The sequence below is a fragment of the Sorex fumeus genome, unplaced genomic scaffold (genome assembly GCF_029834395.1).
Source record: "Sorex fumeus unplaced genomic scaffold, SorFum_2.1 ptg000009l, whole genome shotgun sequence".
Classification (NCBI taxonomy): Eukaryota; Metazoa; Chordata; class Mammalia; order Eulipotyphla; family Soricidae; genus Sorex; species Sorex fumeus.
Window position 1 is genome coordinate 27900654 of NW_026606066.1, and position 21064 is coordinate 27921717.

A 21064-nucleotide genomic window follows, 5' to 3' on the forward strand; every position below is an offset into this window, starting at 1 on the left:
CATAGTTAGTCATACATTATAATCACAGACTAAAATAATCAACTGGTGCAGTTTTAAATCATACCCAGATTACAAATACTAGCAGAGAGCCTTGCAGGTACGCAAAATAAAATGATTACAAAGTTAAAATTACTAGAAATACTAATTCAAAGAATGAATATCTGAGAGAAGAATAGCAGAGGTGCCATAAAATTCATGTCAGTTCATGTGGAGTTTTGCCATGCTAAGTCATTCATAATGTTCTATGATAACTTTTCTTTCATTAATTTGTAATTATTTCTTTTATTTTGTCCTCCCGTTGTTCATCGATTTGCTCGAGCGGGCCCAGTAACGTCTCCATTTTGAGACTTGTTGTTACTGTGTTTGGCATATTGAATACGTCACGGGTAGCTTGCCAGGCTCTGCTTTGCGGGCGAGATACTCTTGGTAGCTTGCCGGGCTGGCTGCGTGCAAGGCAAATGCCCTACCGCTGTGCTATCTCTCCAGCCCTCATTTTGAGCCCTTTATTTTGAGAATACATAAAAAAATTTTCAAAGTCATATATCCACTTAATATAGTAAAACTGTAACTTGAATACTTTCTTCCCAAAACATCCATGTTTCTCAATCCCATCTTCATCACATGTCATTCCTAAATTTATACCTAAATTTAGGATTCATTTTCATAACTCCAAAGTTATGAAAATACTATGTTTTCATTCCCTGGGCCTGGGATGTGGCTCAGTTGCAGGGGGTTTGCTTTGTATGTGTGAACCCTTGGGTTTGATCCCCAAAAGAAAACATGCCTGTCTCCCCTGCCCCAAATAAGAGATGCATTTGTACTCCTTTGGGGCCACATTTGGTTGTGCTCAGGGCTTACTCCTGGCCCTTCACTCTGGGATCACTCAGGGAACGATATCTGATGCTAGGGATAGAACCTTACACAGCCACGTGGAAGGCAAATGCCCTACCCACTGTACTCTCTATCCAGCCCTTTCACTTTTTTTTTTTAAGGTTTAATAATTTTAACTTAAGTACCACATTTTACTGCAAAAGCATCATAGATTAACTGCCCCAAACTTTTTTTGGGCAAAGAATTGGGGTGCACTATATGTTCATTGCAGCACTGTCCACAATAGCCAAAATCTGGAAACAACCCAAGTGCCCTAGAACAGATGACTGGTTAAAGAAACTTTGGTACATCTATACAACGGAATACTATGCAGCTGTCAGGAGAGATAAGTCATGAACTTTGCTTATAAATGGATAGACATGGAGAGTATCAAGATAAGTGAAATGAGTCAGAAAGAGAGGAACAGACATAGAAGGACTGCACTCATTTGTGGAGTATGAAACAACGTAACATGAGGCTCACACTTAAGGATAGTAGATACACGGGACAGACAGACTGCTCCATAGCTGGAAGCCTGCCTCATGAGCAAAGGCAGCTGGAATAGAGAAGGGATCACTAAGAAAAAGATGGCTGGAGGAATCGGTCGGGATGGGAGATGTGTGCAGAAAGTAGATAAAGGACTAAACATGATAACCTCTCAGGGTCTGTATTGCAAACCATAATGCCCAAAAGTAGAGAGAGAATATGGGTAATCATGCCTGCCATGGAGGCAGGAGGAGGGTAGGGAAGGAGGGTGAACTGGGGATATTAGTGGTGGGGAATGTGCACTGGTGGAGGGATGGGTGTTTGTTTATTGTGTGATTGTAACCCAAACATGAAATCTTGTAACTATCTCAAGGTTATTCAATAATATTAAAAAAAAAAGAATTGGGGTGCAACTTTTATTGTGCCAGTATTACTTTCATAACAGGATGTAATGAAAGTAATATTATGTGGTGAAATACAGCATATACCACAATTTTTTATCCACTGATAAGACAGGTATGTTGTTTCTAGAAACTTTTTTTTGTTCATAATATATTACAGACATTTCCCCAGATTAATTCATACACATGGGCCTTTTTTATAAAACTATTTTCAAGAAAAATTCCTCATAACACTGTCATCCTGTTGTTCATCGATTGCCTTGAGCAGGCACCAGTAACGTCTCATTCATCCCAGCCCTGAGATTTTAGAAAGAGCCACATTCGAGGTTTTTCCAGGGTCAAAAGATTGAGACCCATCATTGTTACTGGTTTTTGGCATATTGAATATGCCATGGGGAGTTTGCCAGACTCTGCTGTGTGGGCAGGATACTTCTGGTAGGCTGCCAGGCTCTCCAGAGTAAGAACTAGATAATAAGATGTCGTGCAGTTACGTGCTTCCAGGAGCTGGGTTTTATATAGTCTCTGGGTCTTGGCTGTTGATAGGATTACATGGCGCTGGGGCAGTTGGTGGGTGTAACGCCTACATACTGTTAGATGCAGGATCTGGGTGGAGGAGGCCCAGCCCCAATCCGAGCAGGCTTGGAGATCTATGCCCCGGGTCCCGCATGCCTGGGTTCCTCTGCCAGTTCCTTCATGTGTGAGGCTCGTCCGAACGTGAGGCTCGTCCGAACATGTAGAGAGTGGTCTTAAGCATGGCTGTTGCTGGAACCAGAGGTCTTCAGCTGCCTGGGCTCTGCTTGGGGTGGGGAGTGTAATCCCATCAACGTCCACAACCCAGAGACTATAAAATGGCCAAGACCCAGAGACTATAAAACCCAGCTCCCGGAAGAGAACAGCGCAGAGTCTCCTGCCTCAGCGCCTGGCTGTCCTCACCTTGGAGGAGGGTGGGTTGAGTTTCCCTCCCCACCCCGAGCAGAGCCCCAGCAGCTGAAGACCTCCGGTTCCAGCCACAGCCATGCTTAAGACAACGCTCCACATGTTCGGACGAGCCTCACACATGAAGGAACCAGCAGAGGAACCCAGGTGTGTGGGACCCGGGGCATAGACCTCTAAGCCTGCTCGGATTGGGACTGGGCCTCCTCTACCCAGATCTCCCATCTTCCAGTATGCAGGCGTTACACCTACCAACATCCCCCGGCACTGTGTAATCCCTGATAATGCATTTTTCATTTACTTCTATTCTTTGCCATGCATCTCTAAAACTAAGAACACTTTCTTTAGGAGGCCCCGCCCAGAGACTGCTGGCCAATGCCAGTGGCTCAATGCAGAGAAAGACAAAGACGTACAGATACTCTGGCTGTATAGTACTGGGGAACACCATGAGGCACCCCAGCAGTGCTCAGAGGCCTCTAGGGCTATATCTGGTGATGCTCATGTGCTCATGAGATGTTCATGCTTGTGTGGCGCTGGACCATGTGGGGCCAGATTAAATTGAAATTTTGTGCCAAATTTTTCTGCATATAAGTGGATGAGATCATTATGTGACACTTTAAAAATATTACTGGCAAACAAAAAAAACAGTGCAATGATTATGCAGTGAAATACAGTAATCTCAACATTTAAAAAAAGGGGGAGTGGGCAGAGAGAGAGAACACAGGGGATAAGGCACTTGCCTACCACATGGCTGATTCCTGTTCAATCCCCAGTATGCATATGGCCCCCTAAGCATAGAGCCAGGAGTCAGCCTTGACAACCACTGGGTGTAGCCCAAAACACAAAAACTAAAATTAAAAATTTACAAAAAAAAATAAAAAGGGAGAAAGAAACTTGATGCTGCCTGATACTATCATTTGCAAGTATAACAAAGCCTTAAAGCCTTCTTGCCCACTAAGAATCTAAAAAACGTATCCAACATCCGAGGCATATTGGCAGTGCAGTATGAAATGGTCTCTACTGCCACCCAACCACACTGTACCTATTCTGTGGAAAATAAGAGTCCTTCCACTTTTAAAGATGTTAATGTGGCACTCTTCACAAACACTACATTCACTTTAAATTAAAAATACAAAAATTTATAATTCAAAGAACAAAGTACCTTAACTAAAGCAACATGTTGAGATATAAACCAAAAAATAAGATATTTTAAAAATTACGTGACTTTCCTTTAAGTCAGATAGCTTGGATATGTTTGTATTACAGGGTAAAATGTCCTCTTTGTATCAGCACTGAAAGTTTTATGTTACCTCATCTCAGCATTCATACGGGTTTATAAGACTTTGCTTTGGTAAGATTCCACATACACCCCATATTATGCTCCCCAAATGTCCAAACAGTTGACTAAGAAAAATGGAGAATAGTTTTATATTCACAGTCCCGTTTTGTTTTAGATAAAAATAGAAGTGATGTGTACATGCACCATACCTGCAGCTGACCATTTAATGAACTCAAGTCTTCTGCTTTTTTCTCTAAGGACTGAACCCAGACTTTCCTCTTCTGTCGGCATCTTGAAGCCGCTGCTCTATTTCGCTCCAAAAACTTTCTCCTTTTTTCATCAGGATCCTCGTTAGCTGCTCTTCTTCGACGACCACTTGTATTTTGTGTCTGTGGTGTTGTATGAGCTGGAGAAGCCTATAATATACATCATTGGAAATTTGTTCCATTTATATATAGCAACTGAGTTAACAGATAGAACAGGGCAGAGAGAAAGGAAAGCCACTAACTTGTTTTTTCTAAGTCTCATTGTACATATCAACATTTGGGGTATGAGGAAAATTACCCTGGGTTTAACAAATTTCTTGGAATAAACGCCACTAACAAGAGTTTCAGTAATTCACTATCAAAAGCTCTGCATATTTTCACTTAAATAACATAAAAATGTTGAAAATACGACAAACTATTGTGTACAGGACTTTTTAAAAATCTACTTTAAAACATGAAATTGTTTAATCCTTTGAAACTCATTATAAGGTACAAAGGTTAAAAAAAAGTAAAATTTATTATGATAAAAGCCATATTTTCTATGCTTTTTAAAATTTTGATGGTGCCAGAAGTGAATGTAGAGTCTCACACATGCCAGGCAAGTGTTCTACTGTGGAGTCACATCCCCAGCTCTTCTACGGTATTCTTGATATTAAAAAAAATTTAAATTATTTTGATGGTTCCCTGAGCATGGCTGGGAGTGACCCCAGAGGAGAAAAGCAGACATAACCCGAATAGGATATGCCCTTATCCTAAACGACTTTAACTCTGTTAATTTTCTTTAAAACATGATTCTCTAAAAATTAAGGAGTAAAAATATTTATATATTTTGCTGCAGTTGGTTCTCAATCAGTTTTAAAATTTTAGGGTCAGTCTTCTTTCTAAGGGACAGGCTTACGTATTAATAATGCTCATTTTTTCCAGTGGAAATTCTTGATTTTCATTTTAACCCATTCTCCTGCTAATGGATATATTACTATGGTTATCCTGGATCAGATGGAGACAGAAATCTTCAGTAACTAGTGGTAGCTGTCTAAAGTCCAGGACTCCAGAACAATGAAGAATCTCCACGTCACTTACAAACCCTAAAAAACTCTGCCACAAAATAGGTGTTAAAGCAGGATATGAGTGCCTAGAAATAGTGTAAAAAAAAGGGACTTTGTGGTTAGTATACATATGTGATCCAAAGAATCATGGAAACAGTCTTTATCATAAATTACATTTAAAAATGTTACAAGCAAAATTTCTAATGAATATTAATAGTCAGAAGTTTTACATATTAAATAGCACAGTGGTAGGGCATTTCCCTTGCACGCAGCCAATATGGCCGACCCGAGTTCGATTCCTCCGCCCCTCTCGGAGAGCCCGGCAAGCTACCGAGAGTATCTCGCCCCCACGGCAAAGCCTGGCAAGCTCCCCGTGATGTACTCGATATGCCAAACACAGTAACAACAAGTCTCGATGGAGACATTACTGGGCCCGCTCGAGCAAATCGATGAACAACGGGAGGACCGTGACCTTAAGATAAATTCTTCTGGGAAATTACTGCAGTAGTACTCAATCTAGAAACTCAAACATATTTTCATTTCTTTTCCAAATAAGTAGCATTTAAGATTATGGGTGTTATTTCATTTAAATTATGTATGATATTTTAAATTTAATAAAGATCAAGTATTAGATTACTTCTGTTACCTACATAATTGCAAGTTAATCTTTTAGAAATATATTTTTATGTCTGGCTTCAAGAATGGCAACCTTGAAATATTTTCTTTTCTTCATCCTCTTAACTTTCTTAGGGATAATAGCAGGTTTTCTCTTTAACTCATTTGGCTGAATAGAAGAAAACAGTTTTTTTAAAAAAAAATTGATTTAATGCATTACAACAAAGATAATCACAAAAATTAGAAACATATGATTACAGAGATACTTGTGCATTATTCCTTTACTTAACAAAGATTTGCAGGTGCTTATCAGTTTGTATTCTGTTGCCTACCATTCTACAAATTACACTTCATTAAAAAGTGCCCCCCCCCCACTGTGTGCACCAAACGAAGTGTGTGAGCCCCAAATAGTGCAACAACAACAAAGGGAGGGTAGCCATGAACTTCCATCCAATACAATATGGAGATAAAAAGGAAAGTCAGGTCCAAGAGAACTATGGGTTGTAAAGCAAATAATTTATATCAGTTTAAGTAATCTTTTAAAGATGTGAAAGTCATACTCCTCTTATAGCTCACATGAAACGTCCCTGGGCTGTATTTGGCCCAGGAGGCTGTTTCCTAGATCCTGAATTACACCATTAAAACACAGCCACTTACTTTTCCTCTATTGGTCCCTAAGTAAAAGTTGTTTAGTGGATAACAACCGTAACTACATTCTACTTTATCTGAAGTAAAATAAAATTCTGTTACCTAGATAATTATGCTTAGGAGGCAATCTAAAACTTACTGTTTATTCATTCATGTTATTTTAATTGGTTTTGCCTTTTAACACCAATGATAATATACTGAGTAGAGAAAATAGGAGGTTGAAAAAATTCTGAAACATTTATCAGAAATATAGCACCTCTTTACTATAGAAAAATACTGTAGATATATAGGGATAGCAGTCATCAAATAGGCTGTCAAAGTCTAAAAATAACCGTGAACCCTTATCATAAGCAACTACCAGAAAATACATCTGTTCCTTTAGTGATGTACCCTTTAATTTTAATGAAAGGATATTTTGTTAGCAATTTATTATTTCCTGAAATATAATCCAACGATATGACCAACATGAAAAAAGTTGTTTATAAAAGTACTGATGGGTACTGTACCAGACCAAGATACAGTAATGTTTAATGGACACTCACAGAGATAATTATAGTAATTATCCAGAGTGTCTGGAGGAGCAACAACTTCCCAAATATTTTTGAGGGTTTTGGTGTAGCTATACTTTTACACGGAATCATCTTTCTCTAAGGCTTTTGATATATTTTCAAAATGACATGACCAGAAATGTTTTCGAAGTACATAACACAATCTTTTTAAGGCAAGAGTCACACCTAGTGGGCATGGGAACACCCAGGGTGAGCCAGAGTGCTGGTGACACTGGGGATCTGAAGGCAGCGTTCAGTGCATGTCTCTACCATTTTCATCTATCTTCCTGGTGTCTGTTAACTGTATTTTTGAGAATGACAGAAATGCTGAATGATAACAGCTACCCACGTACCGGAGTTTCTGTAGTGGATGTGGCTGGCTGCTGTAAAGACTGTGGTCTAGATTCTTCTGATTGGTTCCTCACCAGTCCACTTCCATGACCTTTGACAGTATCGCCGTTGGTAACTGGAGGATGTTGCTGGGTCAAAGCAGCTTTTAATCTCTGAAATATAAATACCAATAAAAAATGAAGCCCCCTGCTTTCCATACAATTCCTAGCTGACCAGACCAATTCAATGCAGGGCCTGGAGGATGTAGTGCTGCTCATGTACCTCCAGGGCTGCAGCTGGAGGTGCCTGGGGTCCAGGTGGTGCCAGAAGGGAACTGGAGTCTGCTGCATGCAAGGCAAGCCACCTTAATTCCTGTACTATCTCGCTGTCCCAATATTTTAGGCCCCTACCTGAATTTGGACAACTACAGCTGTTGGGGTCTCTTCCCTTTTTTTATCTTTATTGTTTTTGGCAAGCACATCAAGCTTCAAATGCACTCCTACTTGCTCCATGTTACCAATTAACTGCCTCTGTCCCACTGCTGAGACTATGAGAGATCAGACTGCAGATGTGTCTCAGTGACAGAGCGCTTGCCTTTTGCATGTGAGGCCTTGGGGTTAACACCACCTCACAGGAGAAAGTGGCCCCCAAGCACAGCTGGATGTGGCTAAAACACTAAGGTAAGTCTGATAAATCTAAGCACTATAATGAGGTATTTCTGGCTACCTCTTTAAAGACAAAATTTGAATAAAGCTTATTATTCTATTAGCATAAAATGTACCCTTCTTATAAGAGGGTATATCTTATTCCTCAAAACAGACAGCAACCTCTTTAAATCAGAGACTGGTATTATTTCTTTAAACTCCTCTTAGCAAAATACTGCAGGCTGGTAGACAGGGGGGCACTGGGAATGGGTCTTGGGAAATAAAACCAAGAACAAACTGCCTAATCCTGAAGTAGCCCAAAGACTCATGAGGAGCACATCTCTCTGTGATGGAAATCCTGAGCTACCAGGAGATGAGAAACAGAGGCATCATACAGAGAAGGGTGGACCCCCACAGTAAAGGAGAACCTACAGCAGAATCTAAAGGCTCAGATAAGAATATGAAATGACCATCAAGATTCCAAGGCTTCATCTGTGATAACACCCAGCTTAATTTTTACATACACAGAGAACTCCAGGAAAAGGCAATTTGAGGAAAATTGCATGTAAATTCCCTGAACACTTCAGTGATCTCTCTCTCTCTCTCTCTCTCTCTCTCTCTCTCTCTCTCTCTCTCCCCCCCCCCCCCACATTTCTCTACATAAATTCAAGCAAAACCAATTTCTTGGCTGTTTTGTCTCCTCCTGCCTTCTTCTCTACAAAGGAAGATAGCATATATCTGTGCTGAGATTAGGACTGGCTTTCGTTTTCCTGCAAAGAGCATCCCCTCACTCCATTCGGAGTCCAAGGCTCCGAGAATTCAGATGGAGGGACCAGTTTCCAGGCAGAACAAGTAGATGTTAAGTGCAGCTGGACAGCTGCCTCACGGGACAAATGGTGAGGACCTGTGAGCGTCTGTGCTGTGCAAGGGCTCACAATAGAATTTTATCAGCTTTACAGTAGATTTCCATTACAAGGGCTGCCACCTCTCTCCTCCCTGCATCACATAAACCACCTGGAAAATTTTGGGCAATGAGATAATCAGGTATATATCTGGGGAGAGGGAGGCTACAAATACCTGAACTGTGATGCTTTTTAATCTTTAGCAAACTATTCTTGAGACCCATTCTTATTAATATCAGTACCTTTTCTATGATTTTTGATAAAAGATAGCATAGGTATTTTATAATTTCATTCATTTCATTTTTCATGAAATGAATGAAATTATAAAATACCTATGCTATCTTTTATCAAAAATCATAGAAAAAAGATAGCATAGGTATTTTATAATTTCATTCATTTCATGAAAAATGAAATGAATGAAATTATAAAATACCTATGCTATCTTTTATCAAAAATCATAGAAAAGGTACTGATATTAATAAGAATTTTATAATTAAGAAATCAGAAATTATTTTTCATAAGCTAATTCAAATCCTGGAGTTGAACCTGGATCTTTTTCATTTCAAATTATATAATTTTTCCATGGTACAATGCTTTACATATTATTCCTGGTACAATAAAAGAACCTAGAATCAAGAAAGATAATCTGAGGCTGATGGCTCATGATAGAAAGGATAATCACCAAGGACACCAAGTACTGAAAAGGCCAAGTCTGATACAGTAACTGTGAATTCATCTATCTGATCACCCAAGATCAGGTATGTTTATCTATTCCCTCTTTATTGACAGACTACTTTCCGTAAATAGCACCGTCAAATGCAAAGTCCTATTATGGTAAATGATTTATATAATCTATATTATACATACATATTTCCATCATAATGTACTGCATTTCACTGTATAATCACCAGAAATTCCTCCTCCTTTTTTCTTTTGGCCAAAAAGAGGACAATGACCAGTATGTAAAGGTAAAGGCCCTCCCGTTGATCGTCGATTTGCTCGAGCGGGCCCAGTAACGTCTCCATTGGAGACTTTGTTGTTACTGTGTTTGGCATATCGAATACGTCCCGGGGAGCTTGCCAGGCTCTGCCGTGCAGGCGAGATACTCTCGGTAGCTTGCCGGGCTCTCCGAGAGGGGCGGAGGAATCGAACTCGGGTCGGCCATGTTGGCTGCGTGCAAGGCAAACGCCCTACCGCTGTGCTATCGCTCGGATAGCACCAGTATGTAAAGTTTTTTTTAAAAGAAAACTGATTCACTATCACTTAAATACAGGGAGTGGCAATTAAGTGGTGGCCATGATTATGAGTCTTGATTTCTTAATCTGTAAAACTAGGAATGACAATAACATCATAAGAGAAATAGAGGTAAAGATTAAAACAGTGCCTAGAGAAAGATACCAGTGGTTTAGGATTCTACTTTAAAACCAGGGTAGCAAAAGTTTAATCCCTGAAGCTGCCACCTATGCTGTGCAGTTCTGGTGCCACAGGGATTTCCAGTCACAAAGCAGCCGTGTGTGTGTGTGGGGGGGGGGAGGGGGGGACAACGACGTACCACAACTAAAGGTGTATTATTTCTGAGCTCTGCTGTGACTCATGATAAATACTACAATCAGAATGTGTAAGAGCTGGACAACTAAAGAGTCTACACCACAACCTAATGTATGACCCCCAGGAGCAGCACAGCAAATGTGGGAGCAGCAATCAGGCACATGTGTTCAGCAAGAAAGGGAAGGGGAAATTTTTTAAAGACTAATTAAAACAGAAAACCACCTAAATCATAAGATAATTTATTGTATATTAGCTTCCTTGTATTTCAAAAATAGCTACTGAGGTCTTAATTATTCACTGTCACTGTCCTCCCGTTGTTCATCGATTTGCTTGAGCGGGCCCAGTAACGTCTCCATTATGACAATTGTTACTGTTTTTGGCAAATCGAATATGTCATGGGTAGCTTGCCGGGCTCTCTGAGAGGGGTGGAGGAATCGAACTCAGGTAGGTGGGCTGGTCTGGTCTTAATATTAATTTGAATTAAAATTAGTACTAAGTTAACTCTAAATAGATTTTATTATCTAAAGTATGTTCTACAGACCATATCTCACAACACATCTTGAAGAACCCAGGTTAAGAGTCCTAGTACTTTCCCATTTATCCTCTTTTATAAACAAAAATGTATCATTTATAACTAAAGACAGGACATTAGGACATTCTCAACTAATGGGCTAGAGTGGAAGTTTAAGCCAAAATGACTGATTATTGCATCAACTGGCTGTTATAAGGTAGGAATCCTTAGGCTCCACAGTCAAAGAGTTGAAAGATAGTAGTGGAAAGTATAAATAGAACAAAGGAGGAGAATCTGCAGACACGGTCTGTCTGCATAAACGTCTTTTAAAACTGGTGCTAAGACTTCAAAATGACAATGATCAATACCCAGAGCAACATCATGTTAGGGCCTTCACTTCTGGATATATAAGAATGTACATAAATATAAGCATCAGGTGAGATGCAAAGCTTGATAAATTAAGTGTTGATAAAACATTTTTTAAGTCCTTAGGTAGAAAACATCATAGAACTGAAGAGCATTTAAAGTTTTATAGTGAAGGGTTTAACTCTTGGAATTAATGAAATACAGTAACTGCACATAGGGGAATCTCAAGTACATAAACATCACTCTCTTGAATAATCTTTAGTAGGGCAAGTTACTACCTTATAGAGCACTTAAAAGGATCATCAGTATTCATTCATTATCTTCTCCTGACTGCCCTAGGGTATACAATACTTATCCAGTGAGGAGGCTCTAATGTGTGCTCCATGCTGTTACATTGATTACAATGGGCCTGATTTGGGAAATGTGCCACTGGGTATATAATGTAAGAAAAAGATTTTCAAGGGTTAATTAACATTGCTCTGAACCGAAGATTTTAAATAGTGAAAACAAAAAATGTTGGCAAAAAAATTAAAGATAGTAAAAAAATTATTAAATATTGAGTCACTAAAATTTCGAAGCTAATATAAAGGTACTATAATCCATGCAGATATATGTTACTCTACATTTTTAAAGTAGAGTATTTTGGTATAAAAAGTTAATTAAAAAACAATTATTTTACAATAAAATTTTGAAAACAGCAGATATTGGAAAACTCAAATAATACAATCACTATAGTAAAGATATAGACACTCAGATTCAAAAAGCAAAGTTACCTTTCCAGGACTATAGTGGATTAAAACAGAGCTAGGACCAGAAAGTCTGTCTGATGACTCTGGGTTTACTGAAAATAATTTAAATGAAAGTTTTCCAATTTGAGATTTTTGTCTAGTATCAAGTAGTCTAATTACATTAGTATTCATTAAAAGTATCAAACATTGGTCAATCCCATTACTGATACCAAAACTCTCAAAATAAAAGAAATGCAATACAGTCTGAGTACTCAGAAATTAAAATAAAAATGTTTGATTCATCAAACATAAAATCTAAGCATAATTTTTTTTGCAGAACCAGGGATCAAACTTGCAGGTCGCATACAAACAAGGGACTATACTACACGACTGAATCCCCAGTGCATAATTTTAATTTTAAACCAAATGTACACATTGTTTGAAAGAAAACTAAAATATCTTCATCACTGTACTTCTGAACAGACTGCTTTAGCGTTTGCAGTTTATTCTTAGCGATGTAAAATTCAACTACTCTTTTGAAACTTTGTTTTTAGTGACATAGTCTGTGTCAATTAACTCAAGAATGAATAGTTTGTTGTGTTGACCAGTATGACATATTCATTTCATAAGGTAATCTGCTAAAAATAATTTGCTATTCAAATTCTGTTATATGTAGCACCCTTCAAAACAAATTTTGCCACATCTGTCAAAACTTAGTGGGAACAAAGTACTCCATCATGGTTCAAAGAAAAACATAATGTTCTCTAGAAACAATTTATGAAAAAGTCAGATCCATATTTCATATGTGCCACAAAAGCTCATCAGAGTAATAACCCTCCTTCTCCTGGGTGTTATTCTACCATCTGCTGCTCTATTACTTATCTTTATTTTGCAACTAATTAACAGCATAATCTTCTAAATTCAGCAAGTTAATTATCATTATTGTGGTCTTTGCAGCATCATCAGTCCTCATGAAGTCTTGTCTCCCCTCCCCCAGAGAACATATGAAAATGAAGAAGGTTGGGAGAGAGTCTGTTTCTTTGGAGTGGGCTCATTAGGTGTTTGCTGATTGATTAGCTTGGCATGCAGAGGCAGGTCAGAAGAATTCTGCTGAACATGAGGTTCCATGCAGGGCCCAGCTAAGTTAATGTAGGTTTCTGAACATTTGCCAAGATGCCCTCTGTCAGCTCTCAGTAGAAACCTCCTGCAGAAAACCTATGGGCTACCCACTGTGTGTAAAGATCATTTCTTAGTTTGTCACACAAGACTTAAAGGACTGACTCTAGAGGATACTACTCTTAAATATGTTACTAAATCTTCTTAAGACCCCCAAATAATCAACTCTTCCTTATTTAGAGTAACTTTTAAGATAAAATGTAAGAAAACTTTTATAAGTAGAATATGGTTTGTACGATTAATAACAAAATCCCTAAAACTTGAATTTGGTGAGACCCCGTGAAATTTTGTAGAAATAGACTGACCACAGGAATTCTGCTGTAGCACTTAAGGCAATACAAAATCTTATATTTGTGGTACTCTGATGTTCAGTAACTTTTTGACCACACCCAGCAGTGCATAGGGCTTACTACTGGCTCTGCACTCAAGGATCTCCCCCTGGTGGGCTCGGGGAATATAAGGGGTTGAGTCCAGACGGGTCAGTGCGTGCAAGCAAGTGCTCTGCCTGCTATACTAGGGCTCTGGTCTCCACTTTTTTAAAACCACATTCTTACTTTACCTCCTAAAATTAATTTTTATTCATTTTGGAGCCACATCAGTTTGTACTCAAGGCTTGCTCCTGACTCTGCTCGGGGATCACTCCTTCTGGTGGTCGGGGAACCTACGGAGTGTCAAGGACTGAAAATGGGATGATTGCATTCAAGGTAAACACTTTACTCACTGTATTCTCTCTCTCTCTCTCTCTCTCTCTCTCTCTCTCTCTCTCTCTCTGGCCCCTTGGAGTTCCTTTTTAAAAAAAAAAGGATGGTGGGGCTAGAGTGATAGTACAGCAGGTAGGGCATTTGCCTTCACTTGGCCTACTTGGGTCTGATCTCCAACATTTCATATGGTCCTCCTGAGCCCTCCAGGAGTGATCCCCGAGCACGGAGCCAGGAGTAAGCTTCAAGTGCTACCGATGTGTCACCAAAACAAAATTTCAAATAAAAACATACCTACACCACAAGATCAAGTAAATTTCTCAGCATGAAGTGTGTTACTGATTTTTATGTGTTCTAAGGCTGTCATTACATTATTTCTTAACCACATGTAATTGCCTGAGAAGAATGTCGAAGAGTTTTCTCCAAGGTCCCTAAACACCGCAGGAGCACTCCCACCCAGAAAAGAGAACAAGCTAGATGGTCATTTATCTGGTTACTAAAAATTTATCTTTAAACTGGGATATAAATTCAAGCCTCAATATTTTAAAGCTGGTATGATACAACTATCTCTTTAACCTTTTTTAGCACCTGCAAAACTCAAATCACTGACATTTTACTTATTTGGTTTTTGATTCTTACCTGTCTGCTCACAGACTTGTGCCAGTCAGGTGTTTGAGGAACCATGCAATGTTGGGGATCAAACTGAAGTACCCCACATGCAATGCATCCACTCAGTCCTTTGAAGTATCTTTCCAACCTGACACCATCATTTTAATTCAAACTTAGAATGTGTATGTATTTTAGAATGTGGTCTGATGGTACAACACATGCCTCATGTGTTGAGTTCAATCCCCAGCACTACCTAATTGATAAAAAAAATTTAAAAACCTTCAAAAAATAAATAGGAACATAAAATGTACTTAAGATAACTAGCCACATATAGTGAGTACTAGCCACCTATAGAGAGTAATGCATTAGACTTGAATTCCAATTTAAATATTTTGGATGAAGATGTGCTGTGCTTTGCACACATAAAACATCCTGAGCTCGATCCCTGGCACCACAAGGCCCTCTTGCCTTCTCTGTCAGGTGTGGTCTCTCTGACACTTCAAAATACCAGAATGATAGCACAGCGGGTAGGGAGTTTGCCTTGCACGTGGCCAACCTGGGTTCGAATCCCAGCATCCCATATGGTCCCGCGAGCACCGCCAGGAGTGATTCCTGAGTGCAGAGCCAGGAATAACCCCTGAGCATCGCCAGGTGTGACCCAAAAAGTAAAAAAAAAAAAAAATAAATAATTTAAAGAGAGAAGCTCATTACACAGATCTGTAACCTGGCCCTGAGAACATAAAAGCTATTGAATTTATATCTTTAATAATGCAAATACTGGTTTAAAAAAAATTCATCTCTGAAAACTTGTTTTCATTATCATTATTTCAACATCATTAATGGTATTAAAAATACAAAAAAAGGGTTGCAGAGATGCCTCAATGGACTGCAGCAGATGTTTTACACGAAGGAGGTCCGGGTTTAATCCCTGGAACAGAAGGTCCACTCCCTGAGCACTGAGCTGGGAGCAGCCCCTGAGTATTGTCAGGTGTGGCCCCAAAACTAAATTATATTAAAAATATCCTCCCAAATCATCTTACTTATACAATATTAACATGCTGACACCAGCACATTACCAGTGGTAGCACACACTTGAATGTGGTTTAATTAACAAAAATTGCAGAGCCGATGTCAATTTGTTTAAAAAAATAAAAATTAAATTAAAAAAAATCAGTAAAGGCCTTCCCGAAAAGGTAAGACTCTAGAGGATCATCAGAAATATTTTCCCCCTCCCAAGAAGTGAAAGAAAACTCATTAACTAAAGATCACAACTGCTAAATTTCTCAGTACCAGGACATGTTTATTAAACAACAACAGAAATAGCTATTTAATGAGGCTGAGATAAAATATGATTAAACTACAAAAACCCAAAATATTCTGGTTTGTTCCCTAAAGTTGGTAGCTTCATCCTTTATGCAACAAATATTGATAGTTGTTGATGGTAATGACATGCAAGACTGAAAATTCATAAATCTGCTACTAAATGTTCATTCCTTGGGTCAGGGAAAACAAACTATAATATTTGATTAAAATACAAAACCAATGTTGAGGTGTGAAATGATTCCTGAGGGGAAAAAAAAACCCAACTAATTATAGTTCCCTAGAAATTGACATTTTTCAATTACATTCCAGGTAACTGACATGTTAAGTTGCCGTTGTATGTTAGCTAAATAGCATTGCAATATCTATTATCTTCACAATAAGCCGAACACCTATGGCATATTAAAAATAGAAATAGAGTCCAAAAATATCAACGGTAGCATGTTTCCAAACCACACTGTGGTTATAAGGAAAAGAATAAAAATAAGAAAAACCCCAAAGTATTTAAAACTCAGACAATGCATGCTTTTTAGACAGGTTACCCCCGGTGCTGGCAGTCATCAGGGCCACAGCTGGCAGGGCCGGAGGTAGTGGGGTTCAAATGCAGGGCCCTGCACATGCAAGACTTATGCTCCTCCTCTTGAGCCCTCTTTCCCATCTGGCAATGCACTTTAAGTTATGTGGGGATTCCCCAGCAATTCCAGGGAACACGGGAGAAAATCCCAGCAATACTTGTCCCAGTAGTGTCAAGCCTGAGTTAGGTTTTTGGGCCAGCAGGGCCAACCCAGTAGGACTTGGGAACAAAACCCAGAGCCCTGTGCCATCTAAACATGTCCTCTAGACCTTGAGTTATCTCCCAGCCCTACAAAGCATTTCTATGTAACACAAAACACTAAGTGTTATAAGGTAAAGTAAATGATTACAAAAGTAGCATATCAGTATTTGTGCACAGAGAAAGGTCTATCCTTCTGTGCCTACATTATAAAAGAGGTGGTTCAATTAACTGTTTCCACTGTAAGAATCTAAACACGTTGGGAGTAGAGTAAGGGATGTGGCTCAAATGGTAAAATCCAGGGTCTGACCTCTGGTACCATATACCCCTCATACTCCCTGCACCACTGGGTATGGCCCCCAAAACAATTAAAACAAGAAGGCAAATTAAATTTAAGTATGCAGAAGAAAGAAAACATCAATGGAAAAATAAATAGGGAAGTTATGGTTTATCCATGTGATCAAACTGTCCTCAGCAATAAAAAGCAGCAAACAGCATATATAAAATTTCAAACACACAATATCAAATGGTGAGATTCTTTTAGCCTTAGACTGAAGAACTGGAAATCACCAAGCAGGGAAGGGATGGGGAAAGGTAGAGGAGAACTCAAAGGGACTGACGGACAGTGCCGGAAGGTCTGGGGTACTTGGGTGGTGGTGCAGGTACAGTGACTTTGTACTGCACCTTCATTACCAACCATACAAGTTAGAGTTATTATAAGCATGTACCTTAATTATAAAAAAAAAAAAAATTTAAAAAAACGAACAAAAAATTAACTTAGGCCTGTGGTGATTTAAATGTGATTATGTATTTATATGAAGTTTGAGAACTAACTGCTGGTGAGAAATATCAGAACAGTAGGGACAGGGGAACTATTTGGGAAGGGAAAAAATGCTCTATGCTGAGATGTGATTATAAATTTTTTTATTTTTTTATTTTTGGGGACCATACCCGAGGGTGCTCAGGGATCATTCCTGGTGAGGCTTGGGGACCATATGCGGTATTAAGGTTCAAACCAGGGTCAGCTAAATGTAAAGCAAGCACCCTACCCACTATACTTTATATCCAGCCCCAACAATACATTATCACAGTTCTATAGGTAAAACTTGTGTATTATATGTAAATTTCACACACGAAAGGCTTATTAAAAAATAACTGAGAAGGGTCAGAGAAATAGTTCAGCAGGCAGGGTGCTTACCTAGCATACGGCTGACTGGGTTGGGTCCCTGGCAACCCATAAGGTCCCCCAAGCCCTGTCAGGAGTGATCCTTGAGCACAGAGCCAGGAACAGACCCTGAAAACAGCCAGGTTTGGCCCCAAATAAAAAACAAACAACAATAACAATAAAACAAAAAACCCTTTCCTGACTACTTACATAAAACTTGTCCTTAAATATAAATACTAAGTTTTTAGTGCTTGAAACAAAAAAAATTCTGGATTTCCCTTATATATTATGTGCAACCCTGACTAATTTGTATGCTGCTTCAGAATTGATGTTAATATTGTGTTAGCACAGCGGGTAGGGCGTTTGCCTTGCACGCAGCCGACCCGGGTTCAATTCCTCCGGCCCTCTCGGAGAGCCCTGCAAGCTACCGAGAGTTATTTCGCCCGCACGGCAAAGCCTGGCAAGTTCCCTGTGATGTATTCGATATGCCAAACACAGTACAAGTCTCACAATGGAGACGTTACTGGGCCCGATCAAGCAAATCGATGAAAGACGGAAGGACAGTGCTTACAGTGCTACCACTATTTAAAACCACTATCAGCACCACCTTCAGTTGTAATATTCCTAGCCTCCACTAGGAGGAGAGTTTGTTTAAGAAAGCCAGTCAGAAACCAGACCAACTTCTGTTAAGAACTAGGTAAAGGTAAAGGTAAAGGCCCTCCCGTTGATCGTCGATTTGCTCGAGCGGGCCCAGTAACGTCTCCATTGGAGACTTTGTTGTTACTGTGTCTGGCATATCCAATACTCTCGGTAGCTTGCCGGGCAAAAGAACTAGAACTTAACTTAAATTCTCTCTAATTATGTTAAAGTGTCAGTAACCCTGGGTTGGTATGTAAATGGAAGCTTTTCTTTCCCAAAATTGTTGTTCTTCTATAGTATACGGTCAAAATTTTTATGAAGCATAACTTATACATTTAAGTTTTAATGGAAAAAACACATTTTCAACATGCTAGACAAAGTCAGAGAATAAAATCTTACCATTTTTGCTTCTGACTGGACTGGTTGAGGGGAGGAAGGACCTGGAATTCCTGGAACACTAGGCACCATGGTGACTGGTCGAACAAGCTATGTGGAAGAGAATAAAAAATAACTGCTAGAGAGTACATTTTAAAATACTGGCACTGTGCACAACGGCCGTAAAATAATTTGAGACTTATGAATCAGAAAATTCTACTAAGAATTTAACTGATCTTGCGGCCAAAGAGATAGTCCAATTGGTAAGGCCTTGTACACTGCCAACCTGGGTTCGATCCTTACACACCATGGTCCCATGAGCCCCTTCAGGAGTAATCCCAAAGTGCAGAGCCAGGAATAAGCCCTGAGCATCTCTAGGTAGTAAGAATAAAGTAATACAAGTGAAGAGAAGAGGAAAAAGACTTAAAAAAAAAAAAGAATCCTATTGGTCTTTGTTCTTCAAAGTTGTCAAGTTCCTTAGAAATATCTGCTTAGCCTTCAATTTTTACTGTTTGTTCTGGGGGCACACATGGCAGTGCTCAGGGCTTATATAACTGATGGTGCTGAGGGCTTAAACCTAGTCTTTGCTCAGGGATCAGTCCTGGCAGTGCTCTGGAGACCTTTTATGGTGCCAGGAATCAAATCAGGGCTAGCTGCATGTAAGGCATTCTTACCCAGAGTACTATTTCTCTGACCCCTACAAAGACTCCCCCCACTCCCCCAGTATTTAGGGCACACCCAACAGTGATCAGGACTTACATCTGGCTTTGCACTCAGGGACCACTTCTGGCAGGGTCTGGGGGACCATATGGGGTGCCAGAAATCAAACTCATGTCAGCAGCATGCAAGGCAAGTGCCATACTTGCTGTACTATAGCTCTGGCCCCTATAAAGGCTTTTTAAATATAAATTTGGGGTTAGAGAGACAGCTCAACACGCTGGAGTTGGTTTTGAAAGCCTGGTACAACAGGGACCCAGGAATAGCTCCCAAGTACCATGTGTGCCACCCTGGCCCTTTCTCCCCCCCCCAAAAGTCTACATTTTAAACTTACTGGAACCGCAGTTGGAACGTGCACATTAGAACTTGTGATTGATGCAGGAATAGCGACAGGCATGGTTTGTCCATTAGGAAGATGTAACAGCAGGGGAAAAGGGCCTGGTACAGGACTAACAGGGAAAAAACAAGAAAAGTTAAAGATTAGAAATCGTTACTAATCATCCTGAAAATACAAAAGTATCTTTATTTTCTATGTGAGTACGAATATTTTATCATTGCAAAGCAATTGAAAACTTTATTTTAAACTGTATTTTAAACATATAATGAAAAATGGGAAAAAACTGAACTTAGAGATTCACATAGGACATTCTCTAAAATACTAAATGAGAAAAATCTTTACAAAATACTTAAGAATTACCTTTAAGAACTAAAAACAATGTCACTAAAAGAAAACTGTATTTTGTGTAAAATATCACAAAAGAAATCACTGTTAAACTCAAACTCTGATTTTATGTTTTCGAAATTTATTTTTTCAATCTATTGAATATTGTTTTTCTATAAATAAAGACTTATATTTATATTCAACTTTTCTTAAAAAATAGAAGCAAGCAGAATATTGGGTACACACAGTCAACTGAGTTCATAATTTTGAGTAAATATGTGTATTAGAAAACACCTTAAGAAAAATGCAACAATTCTAAATAGTTACAACGGTAAGTCCAAATCACTTACACAATTGGCCTATTAGAGGATGGTGCCTGGGTGATTACAGTACTTGAGGTTGGTGAAGGTACTGCCTGCTGAATAATCACACTTGAGTCTGAACTTGTAAGCAGGACATTGGGAACCTGTAACGATGCTGGACGAACAATAGCTGATGTGGGCTGTGCAGTTTGTGCCAATGGTACTTCCTATGTAATAATGAGATATGATGAAACGGAATTAAAAACTACAAGTCAGTTGTTGGCGGGAAAAGTACACTGGGGAAGGGATGGGTGTTGGAACATTGTAAGTCTGAAACTCAGTCATGAACAACTTTGTAATCTTATGTCTTAATTAAAAAAACTTTTTTTAATCCTAAAAAAGAAAAACAACCAAGTCGATTATGTGGTTTGGCTGTGAGTTCTCCCCTTTCGTTTATTCTCCTTCACTTCACTGTTGCTGTGATGACTAGAGGTCACACACACATCTGG

The 21064-nt window shown here is 39.2% G+C and overlaps 1 protein-coding gene across 1 annotated transcript in view; it reads right to left on the reverse strand.

Moving 5' to 3' along the window:
• ATF2 (activating transcription factor 2) overlaps positions 1 to 21064 on the reverse strand; it is a 76386-nt gene that overhangs the window by 15186 nt on the left and 40136 nt on the right. The window contains exons 8-12 of the mRNA XM_056110222.1: positions 20604 to 20782; positions 19927 to 20041; positions 18900 to 18986; positions 7446 to 7595; positions 4179 to 4385 (exon numbers count right to left, since the gene is read on the reverse strand). Coding sequence (XP_055966197.1) covers positions 4179 to 4385; positions 7446 to 7595; positions 18900 to 18986; positions 19927 to 20041; positions 20604 to 20782 — 738 coding nt within the window. The remainder of the gene's footprint in view (positions 1 to 4178; positions 4386 to 7445; positions 7596 to 18899; positions 18987 to 19926; positions 20042 to 20603; positions 20783 to 21064) is intronic.